This window comes from Acanthopagrus latus, chromosome 20, assembly GCF_904848185.1.
Source record: "Acanthopagrus latus isolate v.2019 chromosome 20, fAcaLat1.1, whole genome shotgun sequence".
Classification (NCBI taxonomy): Eukaryota; Metazoa; Chordata; class Actinopteri; order Spariformes; family Sparidae; genus Acanthopagrus; species Acanthopagrus latus.
In genome coordinates this window covers 18,234,508-18,249,914 of record NC_051058.1, presented here as the reverse complement: position 1 = coordinate 18,249,914, position 15,407 = coordinate 18,234,508, and the positions used below count along the sequence as shown (strand labels likewise).

General features: G+C 42.3%; 2 protein-coding genes across 3 annotated transcripts in view; both read left to right on the top strand.

The window, feature by feature from the left end:
- The first annotated feature begins 3,156 nt into the window (after positions 1-3,156).
- On the top strand, positions 3,157-7,459 carry LOC119010290 (E3 ubiquitin-protein ligase rnf213-beta-like). Its single transcript, XM_037082316.1, has 7 exons — positions 3,157-3,219; positions 4,068-4,221; positions 4,345-5,054; positions 5,147-5,302; positions 6,273-6,442; positions 6,531-6,817; positions 6,909-7,459. The coding sequence occupies exons 2-7, from the start codon at positions 4,117-4,119 to the stop codon at positions 7,173-7,175; spliced, it is 1,695 nt and encodes a 564-aa protein (XP_036938211.1). The 5' UTR covers positions 3,157-3,219; positions 4,068-4,116; the 3' UTR covers positions 7,176-7,459.
- Positions 6,963-15,407, top strand: part of rnf213b (ring finger protein 213b) — a 27,699-nt gene continuing 19,254 nt past the window's right edge. Inside the window, exons 1-17 of one of the 2 annotated variants that reach the window (XM_037082313.1) lie at positions 6,963-6,981; positions 7,450-7,656; positions 7,746-7,959; positions 8,042-8,097; positions 8,937-9,102; positions 9,181-9,330; positions 9,520-9,618; positions 9,756-9,884; positions 10,542-10,707; positions 10,814-10,981; positions 11,069-11,218; positions 11,330-11,955; positions 12,297-12,456; positions 12,566-12,783; positions 13,227-13,370; positions 13,447-13,599; positions 14,012-15,320. In XM_037082313.1, coding sequence (XP_036938208.1) covers positions 7,466-7,656; positions 7,746-7,959; positions 8,042-8,097; positions 8,937-9,102; positions 9,181-9,330; positions 9,520-9,618; positions 9,756-9,884; positions 10,542-10,707; positions 10,814-10,981; positions 11,069-11,218; positions 11,330-11,955; positions 12,297-12,456; positions 12,566-12,783; positions 13,227-13,370; positions 13,447-13,599; positions 14,012-15,320 — 4,099 coding nt within the window. In that variant the 5' untranslated portion in view covers positions 6,963-6,981; positions 7,450-7,465. Of the gene's footprint in view, positions 6,982-7,128; positions 7,171-7,449; positions 7,657-7,745; positions 7,960-8,041; positions 8,098-8,936; positions 9,103-9,180; positions 9,331-9,519; positions 9,619-9,755; positions 9,885-10,541; positions 10,708-10,813; positions 10,982-11,068; positions 11,219-11,329; positions 11,956-12,296; positions 12,457-12,565; positions 12,784-13,226; positions 13,371-13,446; positions 13,600-14,011; positions 15,321-15,407 lie in introns of those variants that run through there. The other variant, XM_037082312.1, reaches the window with a different exon arrangement.

Genomic DNA, 15,407 nt, shown 5'->3' with positions numbered 1-15,407 from the left:
TTTCTTTCTTTCTCTCTTTCTTTTTTCTTTCTTTCTTTCTTTCTTTCCTTCCTTCTTTCATTATTTCTTTCTTTCGTTCGTTCTTTCTTTCTTTCTTTCTTTCTTTCTTTCTTTCTTTTTCTTTTTCATTCCTCATTGTGATGAGAAATGCCCTAATGCTAAAAAGTAATGACAAAAGTAACCTGTACTCTTTGAATACTTTCAATAATTCAATACATTTTACTATTAATACTTTGATTTTCTCCGTCATTGAACAAAATGCTAAACTTGTACTTGTATTGCAGTGATACTCCATGTCCTCTTAGGGATTTGAATAGATCAAAACTTGTTCCCCAGTGCAGATTGTTCAGTGCCCTTACAATTTGATCAATAACTCTGTATTAATATCATAAATATGATGCATTGTCTCACTGACTGTTGTTTCTGACAGAGTTCTGACTGTTGTCCTGCTCTGTGCTCTCCTCTCCTGCAGCAGAGAGAGTGAACACCAGAGGATGTGCCAACCTCACGCTGGTCTTAGACAACTGGAAGTACGCCATCATGACGCAGGTCAAAGATCTGCTGCTGCACGACCACAGCACTGTGCTGCCCGACTATGGAAGGTCAGGACACATTTCTACACCACAATTTGATTAACTTGATTTTTCAAGTCACTGACGCAGAATTAAATGTTCTCAGGATCCAGCCGCTATCAGACGCTCTGGGAGATCTCTACAAGGAGTTCAACGCCCTGAAGGAGCGTCTGGCTGAGCTGACCACCAAGTTTGATGGAGTCGAGTCCTTCGTGGACGACGTGCGGTCGGGAAAGAAGCCTGCGCCCCTCCGAGGTGAACCCCGACCCCCGGGGTCGCTGCCAGTAGAAATGGAGGCCGCAGCCACTGATGCAAGAGGTCGAGGTCAAGGGAGGAGGACCAGGGTGGTGGTCCGGAGGGTCAAGAAACCTGCAGGGTCACAGGACTGATGAAGCTTTGAGACATCCGCAGCATCATAATCCTGTCTGGCGTGGAGTAACGTTGTGTTTTATGCAGGAAATCTCCTATTGTAATCTTAAATAGGTTCAGGTCATGAATACAGGGTTTTGTCAAAAGTCAAAGACGTGTCTTGCTGCAGCTGAGGTCATTTTTTTGTTTTCTCTTAGCACTCTGTTGTTGTGAAACTCTTGTTTTCACCGGCGTAGTTACAGCATCTGAACAAAAAACTGAAGAACAGACACAGAATCCTAAAAAGGGAAAAAGCTTTGTGTCTGAAAACAAGTGAAACCAGCAGATTTCATCGTCGGACAGTTGACACAATAAATGAAATGTCATCGTAGAAGTTTTTGTTTTTGGAGGAAAAACATATTTAAATATCACCATTCTCACTGAGCTGCATCTGATAACCAACCTGCATACAGACAAACATTACACTTCATCTTGTAATAATGATGAATGTACTCGAGTATTTATAAACTGTTATATTCTACTTCACCACTCGGTGGCGCCCAAGCATCTGGAACATATTTACCCTGAGTGCTGTGTTTAGTTCATGGACTTTACGTATTAGTAACTTCTGTTATCAATGTTACTTTATCATAAATCATCTTTGTATTAATCTTCTTAGTATTTTGTGAGTGTTTTGCACATCTGAGGTGTTTTTGTGTGTTTCATCAAAATAAAATCTTTTGAACTACACTGAGTTTTTGTTTTAAATATTAACACAAGCTGGATCTATTGAACATCATCACAAATTACCAGTAACAGCAGAGCCGTGATTGATGTCTAGAGCGTCATTTTGGGTCAGCAAAGAAGATAATTCCAGCCTTTTTGATTCACACAGTGTTGTAATAAATATTCAGTAACCAGTTAAACAAAAAAATAAAAAAAAATCTACACACTGAAATAAATATATTACATGAAAAAAAAACATTTAGAAAGTTTCTGAGAATCATGACTAAGAGTATTTTATATAAAGCACAACGCTATCATGTATTATTGGACTACACCTGGTGCCTACATTACCCATAATGCAACTCAGCCACTGAGTGACATCACTACATTGTCACCTGACATGCAGCCTCCTTTGGAACAGCACCTGTAAACATAACGTCACCTTTTGAAAATAAAATTACTCAGTAATTGAGGAGAAGTGAGGTCAGTCTCATCAGAAGTGATCTGCTGAGAGGAAACAGCTGATAAAAACCAGACACATCAAACAACAGCTCTTTTTTAAATGTAGTGGAGTAAAAAGTAGAAAGTAATGGAGTACAAGAGGCCTGTATGAGTGGAAATGATCACATGAACAAGCACCTGGTCGTGGAGCCTTCTTGGATCAGCTGGAAAATGCATTGTGACTGATGATCTTACAGAATACGACGCATCGCTGTGGATTAAACTAACCAACAGAATATAAAGAAGTCAAAATGAGCTCAACAACCAACATCTGCAGCAGGAAAATGTAACATACACATTAATGCAGCAGTAATAATAATCAGATGTAACAGTGAAGCCCTTTACTGCACAATGAGTACTTGCACATGATATGTAGAGATGCTTTCTCTGAAATAAGGTTTTGAATGCATGAATTTTACTTTTAATTATTTAATAAGTATTTTCACAGTAGGGTATTGCTATATATACAGTAGGCTACCTAAGTGGGCCCAAAAGTTCTGAATACTTCACCTAACTAACCTAAATGTGCACATTTGTACAGTACTTGAGTACATGTACAATACTTTAGGGCACATTTATGTTGTTATCACAAATAATAAGCTGGTGTCAGACACAGAGGTGACAAAGCACTGACATATATCAGTAAAGTCTGGGTAAATCTCCTCTTTAAGTTTCAATACAGCTGATAACGAAAGGTAAAACTTAAGAAACATGAAGCCTGCAGTAAGTTTCTTGTCTGCTGAGACTCTGAGAGAAATGAAACTGAAACTTATCAGCTCGCTTTAGGGACCGTCGACGAATTAATTACTGAATCCAGACGAAGAAACCCTGCAGCACAGTTTATTAGCTGACCTGAATCGTGTTTTGGACGTGTAATATCTAGAGTGATGTGTTGTGAGTTAGCACAGTTATCTGAAAGCGAAATCGGGAGTTTGTGTTTTAAAGATAACCGCCATCTTTAGACCGGTGGATGAACTTGTGGACGCTCCCTTGATGCTCGACGTAGGAGGTCAGATCAGGTCTGTAGTTACTGTCTGACAGACAGCTGGTGAGAACAACAGGAACAGAAAAGGTAGGTAAACAAATCATTCAACTTTGAATGTTTTACTCTATACTGAAACAAGCCTACGTTACAGCACATGGCATCCTGGATGCTGCAGATGATTCACTGTAAACGCAGCTGTGACTTCCATTTTTCACGGTTTTTATCGATCGACAACATTGGATCACTTCTTTATGCTTCTCAGACCGTCTGAACGGATTTGTGGTGCGGTAACAAGTGACTCAGATGTAGTTGGGTACGTGTGTAAGATAGTGTGAGGTACATCAATGGTAAAGTCAGGTCAATTTTTATTCATACAGCCCATAATCATAGACCACAATGCATCTGGGGTGTGTTCCCACCATGAAAGCAAAATAACAGATGAACCAAACCAAACCAAACACCTGCACTGCTCACCACTCCCTTTTATCTGACAGTGATTTTCATTAGAAAGATCTGGTGTATGTGAAGCAGTTTTTATTACTGTAAAGGTGTTTGATTCTAAAAAGACTCATCAGGACTGTGCAATGAATTTGATTTGTTGGTTATCGTGATGTGAGATTGTATCACCATATGTCAAACTATCCCTGGTTTTAAACTGGCATCATCTTCTGAACCTACCAGACTTGTTCTCACACAGTATTCACTTAGTCATTAAATCAACTGATGAGTATTTATACAATGTCTTCATTGTGTTTATGTTCTGTGAAAGTACCAATAGTTCATCTCTACAGTCATGTTGAACAGGGCTGCACAATGTAACTAAGTGCAGTTTCCAAATTGGAAGAAGTGCATTTATTTTTTAAAGGTAAAATGTGCCGATTGAAAAGTAAGTCTCGGACCTGCAGGCTGTAACCGAATGTGATTTTTTTGTCCAGAGACAGAAAACAGGGAGAAGGGGCTCCCCTGAGAGAAGAGTCCCTACAGATGGAGGAGGGAGCAGGAAACCTCCAGAGCACCTCTGGGTCACAGGCGGAGACCCAGAAGAAGGATGATGATGTTGCCACCAAAAGACCCCAGAATAGGAATAAGGTGAAAATACAATCAAGATGTCAGGTTTTCAGACGAAACCTGTCAGACGTGTTTTGCCGCATTTGAACAGAAATGTGATCCTGAGTTGAAGGTTAAGTTTTGTGTACTTTTTGTTCATTCCAGAGACGAGGAGCGTCCTATGCCATCAGGAAATCTCAAGACCAAGAGAGGAGGAAGAAGAGGAATCAAAGAAAAAGAAGGAGCATCTCAAACATAAAAGAAGATGTAGGTGTTGAAGGTGAAAACTCAGAAGAAGTCGAGATGGAGGTTGCGGAGACTCAAAGCACCCATACTGAGGAGAATCTGCCTGAAGGAACGCAACACGTGGATCATCAATCAGAACAGAACTTACAAACTGCGGAGAACATCAGAGAGCAACGCCACAAAGATGTCAAGATGGTGCAAGCTCAGACCCAAACAGCGAAACGTAAAGGCAAAAACAAAATCACACAAACTCAAGTTGTTCGTCAGACCGACCAGGAAACACAGACGGATTTCCCAAAACAAGAGGACGCACACAGTGAAAAGACTCGACCGAAAAAAGACAAACACACATCTGAATCCAAACTGCAAGGTGCTCCTCAGACTGAAAATCCAGACGATGTCGGAGCATCGTCAGACTCAGCCATGGAGCAAAAACCTCAGAAAGCATCTGAAGAGGAGAATCCGTCTGCAGGATCCTCAGTCGATCCCATAGACTCCCAGGCAGATAAAGGTGCCAAACAGAAGTCTTACGCCAATGCTGTGTCTGGAGAGGGCACGAGTCAGAAACAGTCCGACGCAGAAGCCTCCGGAGCGGCGGATAAAACCACGAAACCACCCCACAGCTCACGGTCAGAGTGATATAACAGGATAACTATATAAAACAGCAACATCAGATTCTGTGGTTGATCCTGTGATTGTGCATGTTTCTCTCTCTCTCCAGTGATCGCAGCCCAGTGAGACCTCCACCTGGTGTGCCCATGTTCAGCTTTCACATCTACGCTGTGCTCGACAAAAAGTTCAGATTCAACCAGGAGTGTGACACACTTCTACTGTGTTACGATGGCGGGTATTTACCCTTTCAGATGACACATTTTGTGTGAGTATTATTTATATTTTTATGAGCCGTTTGTGGCTCCAGAGGAAGCTGCATGTCACCTGATAAATTTCCTCCAGTGATTTCATTGAGCAGCTAAACTGCATTGTGGGTAATGTAGGCTCTAGATTTTGAAAAGGAAGAAGAATCCACAGAAGAAAAAATTTATATTTCTGGTTTTGCTGCTATGATTTTGATCATTTGTTTTTAAAATATCCACAATGAGTCCAACAGTGTTATAGGGTGCAATACTAGACCAGAAGACTGCTTTTTCATTACCCACAATGCAACATAACCACTGAGTGACATCACTGGAGGCAATTTATCCAATTACATGCAACTTCCTCTGGAACACCCACAAAAGGCTTTGTACTACTTTTTCATTTATGAACTCCCCAAGACCTGTCAACACACTTCAAAAAATCTTTAAAAAACCCGTAAAATTGTCGGATTAACCCTTTAAATACAAATACATACTTGTTTCTTTTCTCCTCTGACAGTAAACCAAATGTCTTTGAGTTGTGGACAAAACAGGACTTTTCTTTTCCGACAAACAACTAAATGATAAATGGAGAAACTTAAATGACAAAATACATCCTGAAAAATTCACGACAGTCCCAAATTACAAGCAACTTTCCTGAATCCTGTCCTAATTGTCCTGAAAATTAGTGAATTAAAATAATTTGAACGTTGAACTTTGACTCTCATGTGTTTTACTGTTCATTACCACCTTTAGCACAACACACACCCTGAGCTTCCCCGTCCCCAGTTTCACTCATTCTCCTCCGATCACCTGAGTTGCAGCCTTAAACTTAAAGGAGCATATCACTGCTGGGAAGATGGCCCTTGCAATAAACTGCGCTGGCTAAGCTGTAGAAGCATAATGCAATATGCTGTTACTGTCAGACTTGACTTCAGTTTTCCAGCTTTTGTAAAACTCTCATTAACAAACTTTCAATATTTTAATGTTTAGTGGACTTAAAGAGGGAGGATATCTGGTCGAAGCCAGTCTTTTCGTTGAAGAATGCAGCCTGCAGAGAGGCAGGTGGTGGACTTATTGGTATGGTGTAAAGCAACGACAGAAAGAGATTCATGGAATTGCCACAAGACGTATTCAGATTCCATGGGATCCCAACACTAAAGGTGAGACAAGCAAACCAATGGGTTAGATAGCTGGAGGTTTGTATCTTCAACATAAACTTCATCCTGTCTCTGCCTGTGTTTCATCCAGAGCTGCACATTTATGAAGGCTTCATTAGTCGTCAGGAGGAGCAAGGTTTCTGGAAATCCAACTTAAATAACATGCTCGGGCGGAATCGACTCAAAGGAGTCGAGATATCAGACATCTGGCAGGCCGCAGCGAGAACTCTGCTGAACAGAATCTTCCAGAAATGGTCCCCGTCAGACAAACAGAGCACTGAGCGCTTGTGTGACAACTTGAGTCATTTCACGATGAGTCTCGGTTCTGCACATGAAAGGATGGAATTTGAAGATAGATCACGACCTCCTCCAGTCACGGTTGGTACAACAAAAACAGTAGAATCCAAAGTATTCATAATAAATCAACTCCAGTATTCCAACAGTAACCAAGTGTTATTTTCATTGACAGACACTAGAGCTGATATCAGAGACTTTGGTTCAGATCTTGGATGGAGAACCAAAGGCGAAGTTACCAGAAAGCTGTAAGAGCTCCGGTCCTCTTGTTCTGGGCCTGTCCATCTTCCTGGTCACCAGAAGTTGTAACATCAACCTGGGAGTGAAAGGCTGGGCGGAGCTGTGTCGCCTGGTGTCCTCACAGACCGCAATGGACAAAAAAAATCTGGACGGGCTGCTCAGTTCTTACCAAAATGCAGTTCAACAGAAGCTTTTAGGTTGACAAACTTTCCGCTGCATCTCTTGGTCTTCCTCAGGATGGAGTTTGCTCAGTTTTTATTTGTGTCCTCGTCACTATTGTTGAATTTTTGCCTAAAAACAGTCAAATTTGAATGTCAAAAATATCAGAATTAGCCTTAAAAATGTACATTTCTATACAGAAACACAGAGGACGTGGTCTTGATGTCTTCACTGGTTACCATGAACCTGAGATGCAACAATATCTGAGGTCTTGATGTGTGACCCTGTGTGACACATTCTCTATTCCTTCCTTTCAGTATTGTGTTGGGCCTGATGAACCACTGTATGCAGCGGATGGTGTCGGAGCTCGTCCTGCTCGTTCCTCTGCTGTTCAGACTCAGACAACCCGGAGCTGACGCCATGAAGCTGGGTCCAGCTGTCGAGGAGGAGAACTGGTCGGCACTTGAACGTGTCTGTTTCAGTTTGTTCAGGGGGCGTTTACAGTCCCAGCCGGACAAAAGAAAGTGAGTTTGTCTCAAAGCAGCTTTCATTTTTTTTCACCTGAAATGGTGGTAATGATATTTTATAACATAACATGTTTCTTTGTCCACAGGAGGATGTTGTCCTTGATCCAGAATCATATACCCATGGCAAAAGAGAAGCCTCTGCTCCTGATCAGCTGGTTATCTCTGGTCGCTTTTGAAGATATTCCTGAATTTTCCCACCTGACGGGAATACATGCAGAGCACCTGATCCAGAGTCTGATGTACAGACTGAGAGCACGTGGAGACACGAGGGATAACAACAGAGCACAGGAGAACATAAAGGTGCAATATTCACATTTAGAATAACATGATTTTATCTATTAAAATGCTCCTTTGTGATAACATGTGTTTTTTCTACCTGCAGTATACTCAGAACACCTTGAGTCATGTGCTGCTGAAGGTGGAGGAAGAGAAGAACAGGTGAGGACATCTGAAACATTCTTGACTGATGAGCCTCGGCTAAAGCTAAATATACTCTTTGATTTTCCCCCAGGTGTTTCTTGTACTTGAAAAATATGAATTTTAGTGTTTTGGCATCTTAATAATGCAGTTTGTTATTAAGTAAATGAGGCAGTAGTGTAACGTTAGCCCAGCGCAGTCATGATGAAAAAAACAGTTAAACCTCTGCTAAGGCTAATTAGCTTCACATAACGCCACCACAGCTTTTGATTTCATGTGATTTGTGGTTAAGCTTCTGATAAACCTGGTTCCATTTTTCAATTAGTGTGATGTAGGGATGAAATACATCGCTCTGGTTCCCTTGTCAAAAATTTTTAATCTGATTTTGGATTACTGCAAAAAAATTAACGTTGTGCTTTTCTTTTCAGCAAGATGAATCTTCAGAGATGAACACCACATTTACCTCACCGCCACCCCCACTTTACTGTAGTATAAAGACTTTACGATATATAGATCAGTCTACAAGTTGTTAAGTTAGAGTTAGAATAGTTTGTAGCTTAAGTCGAAAACAAGTGAGACAAGTGTGACAAAGTTTGATATTGAGCCGCTAGTCAGCAGCTGTAAAACATGCAAAAAAATGTATAATTCTAACATGAGATACTTACTGGCATATTTTGTTATAGAACAGTGTTTCCCAAAATTTTTCAGACCACTTAACTTTTTAAAAAATCTCATGGACCACATCGCGCTCACTTCCCAGCATCCCCAAACCGACATTCTGTCATCGCTTCTGTATTCGCTGCCGTTTGCCTTCACAGGATGGCATTACGCTCCCTGTAACTTCTGCTTTGTGTCTGTAGGATGATAGAAGCTGGAAGCATCAACCCAGCTTTCAAGAGCAGCATCAGTGTGATGAACAGCACGTGTGGAATTGTGCGTCTCGTCCCCGGGTACCAGGCTGCGGTCCTGTCCTACCAGCTGGTGTTGAAGTTGGCAGAGATCTTGGACGCTAAACTGAGGAAAGAGGTGATGATCTCGTCGTTATGTGCTGCCACTGCTTTGTTATAGAGCTTTAATTCAGCGTATGTCTTTTGTGCCTTTTAGTCTCCAGAAGATGAGTTAGAGACCTTAAGGCAGAAACTCCTGGAGGAGCTACAAAGCGTGCAGGAGCGGATCAGTGAGTGGAGAGATGGACTGCTGCAGAAACCCTTTCTAACTCATCAGAGATCACTCTCCTACCCAAAGGAAATTGAGGTAAACAGATCAACAGAATACAATCTTTCTTATCTACCACAGGTTGTCATCTATATTTTGGGCACACGTATTTCCAAAAAGAAGAGCAGTTTACCCCACCACGGAAAGTTTTTGTTTTAGAACAGGATGAGCCACATTTACTTAGGTTTATGTGCTAGATTGATAATACAAAATGTTGTGAATGGCCAGATGTGGGATGCGCTGCTGAAGGTCGAATGTTCCCTGGAAGATGTTTCAGCCCGCCGGAGGCTGAACCTCACAAAAGACCTGAAGAAGAGGATTTCCGAGGTCAGTGATGGTTTATTTATTAGTGTAAAAATGATGTAACTCATCTTGACTCAGAGACATCTGAGCAGGATTGATTTTGAAAAGCAATCAAGCGCCAAAAGGTAAAAGCTTTCCTTTAATTTTTGTTTTCTTCACAGGCAAGTGAGCAGGACAGAGTGCTGCTCTGCTGCCAGGAGCCAACCTTGGCAACTATAAAGAAAAGCCATGAAGTTGTACAGACATGTTTCAACGAGCTGTGTCAGGCTGCTATCAAGACAATCTGCCAGGTACAGAACATATAATTGATCTGTACAGTGAAACCTCAGGGCTCGATCAGACAGAGTGCGTTTTACAGGTTGCATATTGCTAGACGCACAGTGCTGCCTATTTTTGTTGAGCCTTTTTAAAAAAAAGAGCATTTCTTTTTATTTGGGGCAATAGGGTTTACTAGGCAACCACCAAATCTCCCATCAGTAGAAGTGGTCAACTTGCTAGTTAGCAGACATTAAGCCAGCTGGAGAAAAACAACATCTGCATAAAAGAGCTCTGGCTGCGATTGAGAGGCTGTTCCCAAAGAGTGTGCTGGACAGAAAACACAGGGAATACAAACCGCTGGTCCAGGAGTTTTGCCTTGATGATGGTCAGTTCAAGGTTTAGTATTAGACTTATTTTTGGGAGTCTGGAGCAGGGACAGTTTGACAATAACGTCAAGAAACTCAAGGCATTCAGATGGCTGGTGCCCTGGAAGCATAAGCAGCACAGAGGTTGCTTACCACCTTCAGAAAACAACGAGAAAATAAAATGCGTTCAGTCTCATCGGGCCCTGAGAAAAATCTATTTTCATTTTTTAGAGCTGCTGCATGAGTTGTGTAAAGTACATTTGTGGTGTCACGTGATCCACTTTGGTGCTGATGTATTTTTGAATAAGGGGATATTTTTTTCAGAGGGGAAAGGAAGGAGAGCTGATGCAGAGTCTCAGCTCTAAGGTGAAGGATCTTCCTCCTGTTGTCATGTCTGCCCTTGTTCTTGAGTCAGCAGCACGATTCAGAGACAACTCTGTCGTCCAGCTGCTCGATCCACAGTCCGCCATGAGCCACCTGCTGTGTTACGGTACTTAATTTCATCATTTATTCAATTAATTTATAAGTGTACATATTTTATTTAGTCATTGTTATTGCAGTTTCATAATGTTCACTATGTCATTTTCCGGGCCCAGCTGACTGGAAGTCGATCCAGGTGGATGACGCAGCTGCACAGGTCGTCAACAGCTGTCAGACTGCAGTGCACTCTCTGATGGAGTCTCTGCTTCAAGGACACGTTTCAAAGGGACACCTACAGATCTGCCTGGATCATAAAGAGCAGTTTAAGAGACTCTACCAGCAGTGTATGAAACGAAACATGATAAGCAGCTTTGCCCTGAGTAGAAAAGAAAATGTTTTTATTAATGATAGATGCATTATGTTTTCCACAGACCAGAGAAACAACAAATCTGAGACAGTTCGTGTTGATGCAGAGGCTGTTTTGGCACAGAGAGAGAAAGATTTGAATGCTTTCGTGGTCCAGAACCAGCAGATGGATATACTGATAAAAATGATAGCAAAGGTTACAGAAAGCATCTCAGGTACGTTTAATTAAAAAACTAACTAGCTGATAAACAACTGGATTCATGTTTAGTTATGAGGATTTTTTTTATGCGCTGTTTTCTTCGGTAACGTGCTTCTTGTTCAAACAGTTCCTGAGATGTCGACACTTGAGAAGCAGCACACTGCAGATCTGAAAAATACGAGCCTGAACAAACTGGTGCGTGTTCAGTCCTTCGATGCTGAGGGGAAGCTGGGGAAGACAGGCCCTCCTCAGGTCCTTTGGTACAACCCCAGTCTGAAGGTCCTGAAAATGGCCTGCAAGATGTACAAACTGCATCACAGCACCCTAATTCTGTCCTCCTGGGTAAAGGGGGCTGCGTCTTTGGTGTCAGCGAGGCAGCCGTGCTCAGCTCCCGTCTCGGTCACCCTCACCCAGGTCTGTGAAAACATCTGGGAGCCTCTGTTGACAGAGTTCTCTCGGCTTGGTGTCAGCATTGCAAATGCAGACATCACTTTCAAGCAGCTCGATCAGGTTTTGATGGAGTCTGGCGACATAGAAGATGGAAAACTAATGAAGAAGGAGCTGAGTCTGATGTCTGAGACATTTAGCAAAGAGTTCAGACCTGAGGAGAACTGGGTGGACCTGAGACTCAGTCAGATCCAGGAGTATCGGCAGCTCCTCGAGGCAGCGGCTGCAGCCAGTGCAATGCTGAGAATTGCAGCAAAAATGAAGCTTTCTGGGAATTTCACAGAAATTGACACTCTCAGTCAACTGGTAATTATGGTTTCATTACAAAGGAACTGAATTTGAGTGGGGCATATTAATATAATTAGATTAAGATATAGAATAACTTTATGCGTAATATACTGCGCTCACACTTGAGTTATGTCAAATCATCACATAATCAGTTATGAATAAAACAACCCACTTGCCAGGTCCTATAAATAATAACAATATCAGTCAGGACATTTAATTATATTATTGGTATAACATTAGAAGTTGTTACAATAATTTACTTTTTAAATCCGTCTACCAGAAGCAAACACTTTTATTAATCGACTCAATCATACTTTTATGAGAGCAGTAATAAAGAGGGATTCCTAACTATTTTACAGGAAGAAGACACATTTAAGCAGAGGGCCCTGAGCACTCTAAGTGATGACCTGTTTCATGCCAAACGCCAACTCTCAGCAGTCACCAAGCAGCACACTGCCTGCCTGGAAGAGTTTCTAGCGAGCCAAACTCTGGTTACATGGGTCAAAGAGAATCTTAAAAGTAAGGTGCATGCATAAAACAAGAGTCTCCAACTTTATTCAGTAACATGTATTGTCTATAGTTTTGCAGATGCAATGAATTTCTCCTCACTTTTCTGTCCCTTCAACAGATATGAGCGAGGTGAAGGTCTATGTCGAACTGGCTTCCATATCTGCTGGAGAGAATGACAGAGAGATCGATCAGGTGGCCTGTTTCCATGATGCGGTGATGGGCTACGCTCCTCTGCTCTTCTCCCTCTCCTCTCAAGCTGGATTTCAGGAGTTCATGAAGTGTGCACAACAGGTGTGGGAGACCCAGAGTCGAGATGAGAAGCTGCCGGACAAACTGGTATTTACTCCTCTATTGTTTCTACACAGAACATAAAGCAACATTTCCGCTGGGAAAACCAGTGGAAATGTTGAATCAGACTTAACTTTTGAGCAAGCCCAGACCGGTGACAAAATCTGGGCTGTTTAGGAAGGATAAAAAGCTTGTTTATCATCTAGCATCTGTTGGTTAGCGTCTATTGCTCAGCCTCACTGTAAGGAAACGGAGATCAGGATCAGGGTCAGGGCTTTAATAGCTGTTCCTTGTTGCTTTTATGTCTAATGGGGGTGGCCAAATGGCTTTTTGTAACAATACTGCCACCTTCTGGATTGAGACAGGGCTATGTTTATGTCTGGTTTATGTTAATTGAAGGACACTCCCACATCACCACTCAACCCTGATTTGGTGTCAGTGCAGCCTTACTGTGGCAAAGGGACGTTGATGCCACATGTTTTGTTTTCCAGAGAGAGTCCACTCGATTGCTGAACTGGCTGCAAACACTGAAGGAGACCCACGGCTCCGTGGAACAGTCGTCTCTCTCTCTGGCTACTTCTATTAATGCTCATGGAGTTTATCACATCGGATGGATTGATCAGAGCACAGAAAAGGTAAGTGAATAATCTAGCATTACAAGGTAGGTCAAAGATGTGTAGGGTCTTGCTTTGATATTTTTTGTTTTCGCAGAGATGTCTACAAAACATGGTACAGGTAACAGTGAAAACAGATGAAGTGGAGAAGAGCTACAAGCTTGAAGAGCTGCTGGAGCTACAGAACAAACTCATGCTCATGTCGTCCAAAGGGGAGCATGGCCGAGAACAAGTCAACAGGTTCACAGAGGTCAGTGACACTATCAACTCGTACAGTGTGAAACTTCTTAACAGTGAACGGTGGCAAGAGGTTATTTAGATGATGTCTGACCTACAGAGCATCTTGAACTGTCTCATGTTGTTGTATAAAATCAGCTTTTAAGCTAGCTGGATAGGAGTGTTGTTCCAACCAGGTATATTTTGTATAGAATTATTTTTCTTAAGTGATAAAAGTAGAACAAGGTGTCGATTTTGTGATATAACGTCCTAGAAGTGCCAAATGCAAGATCTCTCTTTGTTCCCAACACTTTTTCTATCATCCCTGGGACATGGGATGCTGCTGGTCTTGAGCCTTGAATTTGAACTTGAGGTTTAAAGTTTCAAGATATGTGTTGAGATTCAAGCTGAATAAAGCCTTACAATCCTGTTCACATTTTCTGTAGGTTTTTGAAGGAGTTCAGAGACTTGGTACCATCCTTCTTCAGATGCAAACATCTGGTAACATGCTCTTCAGGGAATGGCATGCAGAGGTCCAGTGCTGCCCACAACAGCAACCATGCATCAAAGTTACCTTCTTATCCCTGATGGGTAAAGAGATGATGTACAGCGGTGAGGTGACTGAGCAGCTACAAAAGCTGGCTCACTCCATGGATAGCTGCCAAAGTGAATGGCGTTCCTTCATCAGTGAAATGCGCTCCAGGTTCAACTTGCTGAACCACTACACCTCAGAGCAGATGGTCTACCTATGCCACTGGATACACAAAGTGTGCCAACGGCAGGTATCGGTTCCTGCACAGCTATGGCATTTACTTTTCCCCATAAAACCTCAGTGCACTCTAACTGATGTCAGAGTTGCATATGCTAACGCAGCAAGTATGACTTCAGAGCATGATGAATTGGAAGACGTTGAGTTTGATGATGAAGATCAGTATTATGAACCTCTTATTGACTCAACGCCAGCTTCATCAGTACAGAGTGAAGAGGACATGGAAGAGGCTCGTGATTTAATGGAGTTTTCCTCAGAGGATGAGGATGATGGTGTCATGAACTGTGATGCTGATGGACTCAGAGAGCACGATGAGGACAGTCTTGAAAAACTCTGGCGTAAATTCAAGGACGACATGCCACAGTACCTCAATGAGTACTTGGACATCTCAACTTTGGCCAACTTCCTCTCATGCCTCTCTGAAATGAACCAGCAGCACATGCTCAGGAGCCTTCCACCAGTCCTCCAGGAGGGAAAGCCCAATCTTGTGCTTTGTCCCACTGCAGAGGTTTTTACCACCATCTTGTCTTTTTACATGGAGAGTCCAGAGCAGCCTCTGCCATCTACTGATGAGGTCCTAGTCTGCAGAGAGGAAACCACAGAGGAGGAAGTGGAGATCTTTTTCCGCCTGGCTCTTAGCCAGGGCTTCCGGAGCAACTCGCAGAAGATACACTGTCTTGTCAATCCAGGGCTGCTGGGATATGATGTCAGTGTGGCCCTGGGGGAGCTCTTTGAGAGTCTTCAGAGAAGTGCAAACCCATATTATCGTTTGGTCATAGTCAGTCCGGTAATGCACCAGCACAGATATGTCCCCTCTTTCTTCAGCAATGACAAAGTACAGGCTGGAATGAGTCTAACAGCAGAGAATGCCAGGAAATATCTGCATCACCACTTCACACAAAACATGCTCCCACACAACCCTGTTACAGTTGTTTCTCCAGATCAACTCTCAGTCTGGATGGTGTCATCTTCACGTCCTGCAGTTGGTAAGGGTATTCCTCATTGGCATGCCATACTGAAAAGAAAATATATTTCTTACAATATATTTCTTTACATACTTCTTTTTTCTATAC

Coding starts and splice junctions, on each gene's coding strand:
- LOC119010290 (XM_037082316.1), top strand. CDS start 4,117: ATGGAGGAGGGAGCAGGAAACCTCCAGAGCACCTCTGGGTCACAGGCG. Junction 4,222..4,344: donor GACCCCAGAATAGGAATAAG/GTGAAAATACAA, acceptor TGTTCATTCCAG/AGACGAGGAGCGTCCTATGC. Junction 6,443..6,530: donor ATGGGATCCCAACACTAAAG/GTGAGACAAGCA, acceptor TGTTTCATCCAG/AGCTGCACATTTATGAAGGC.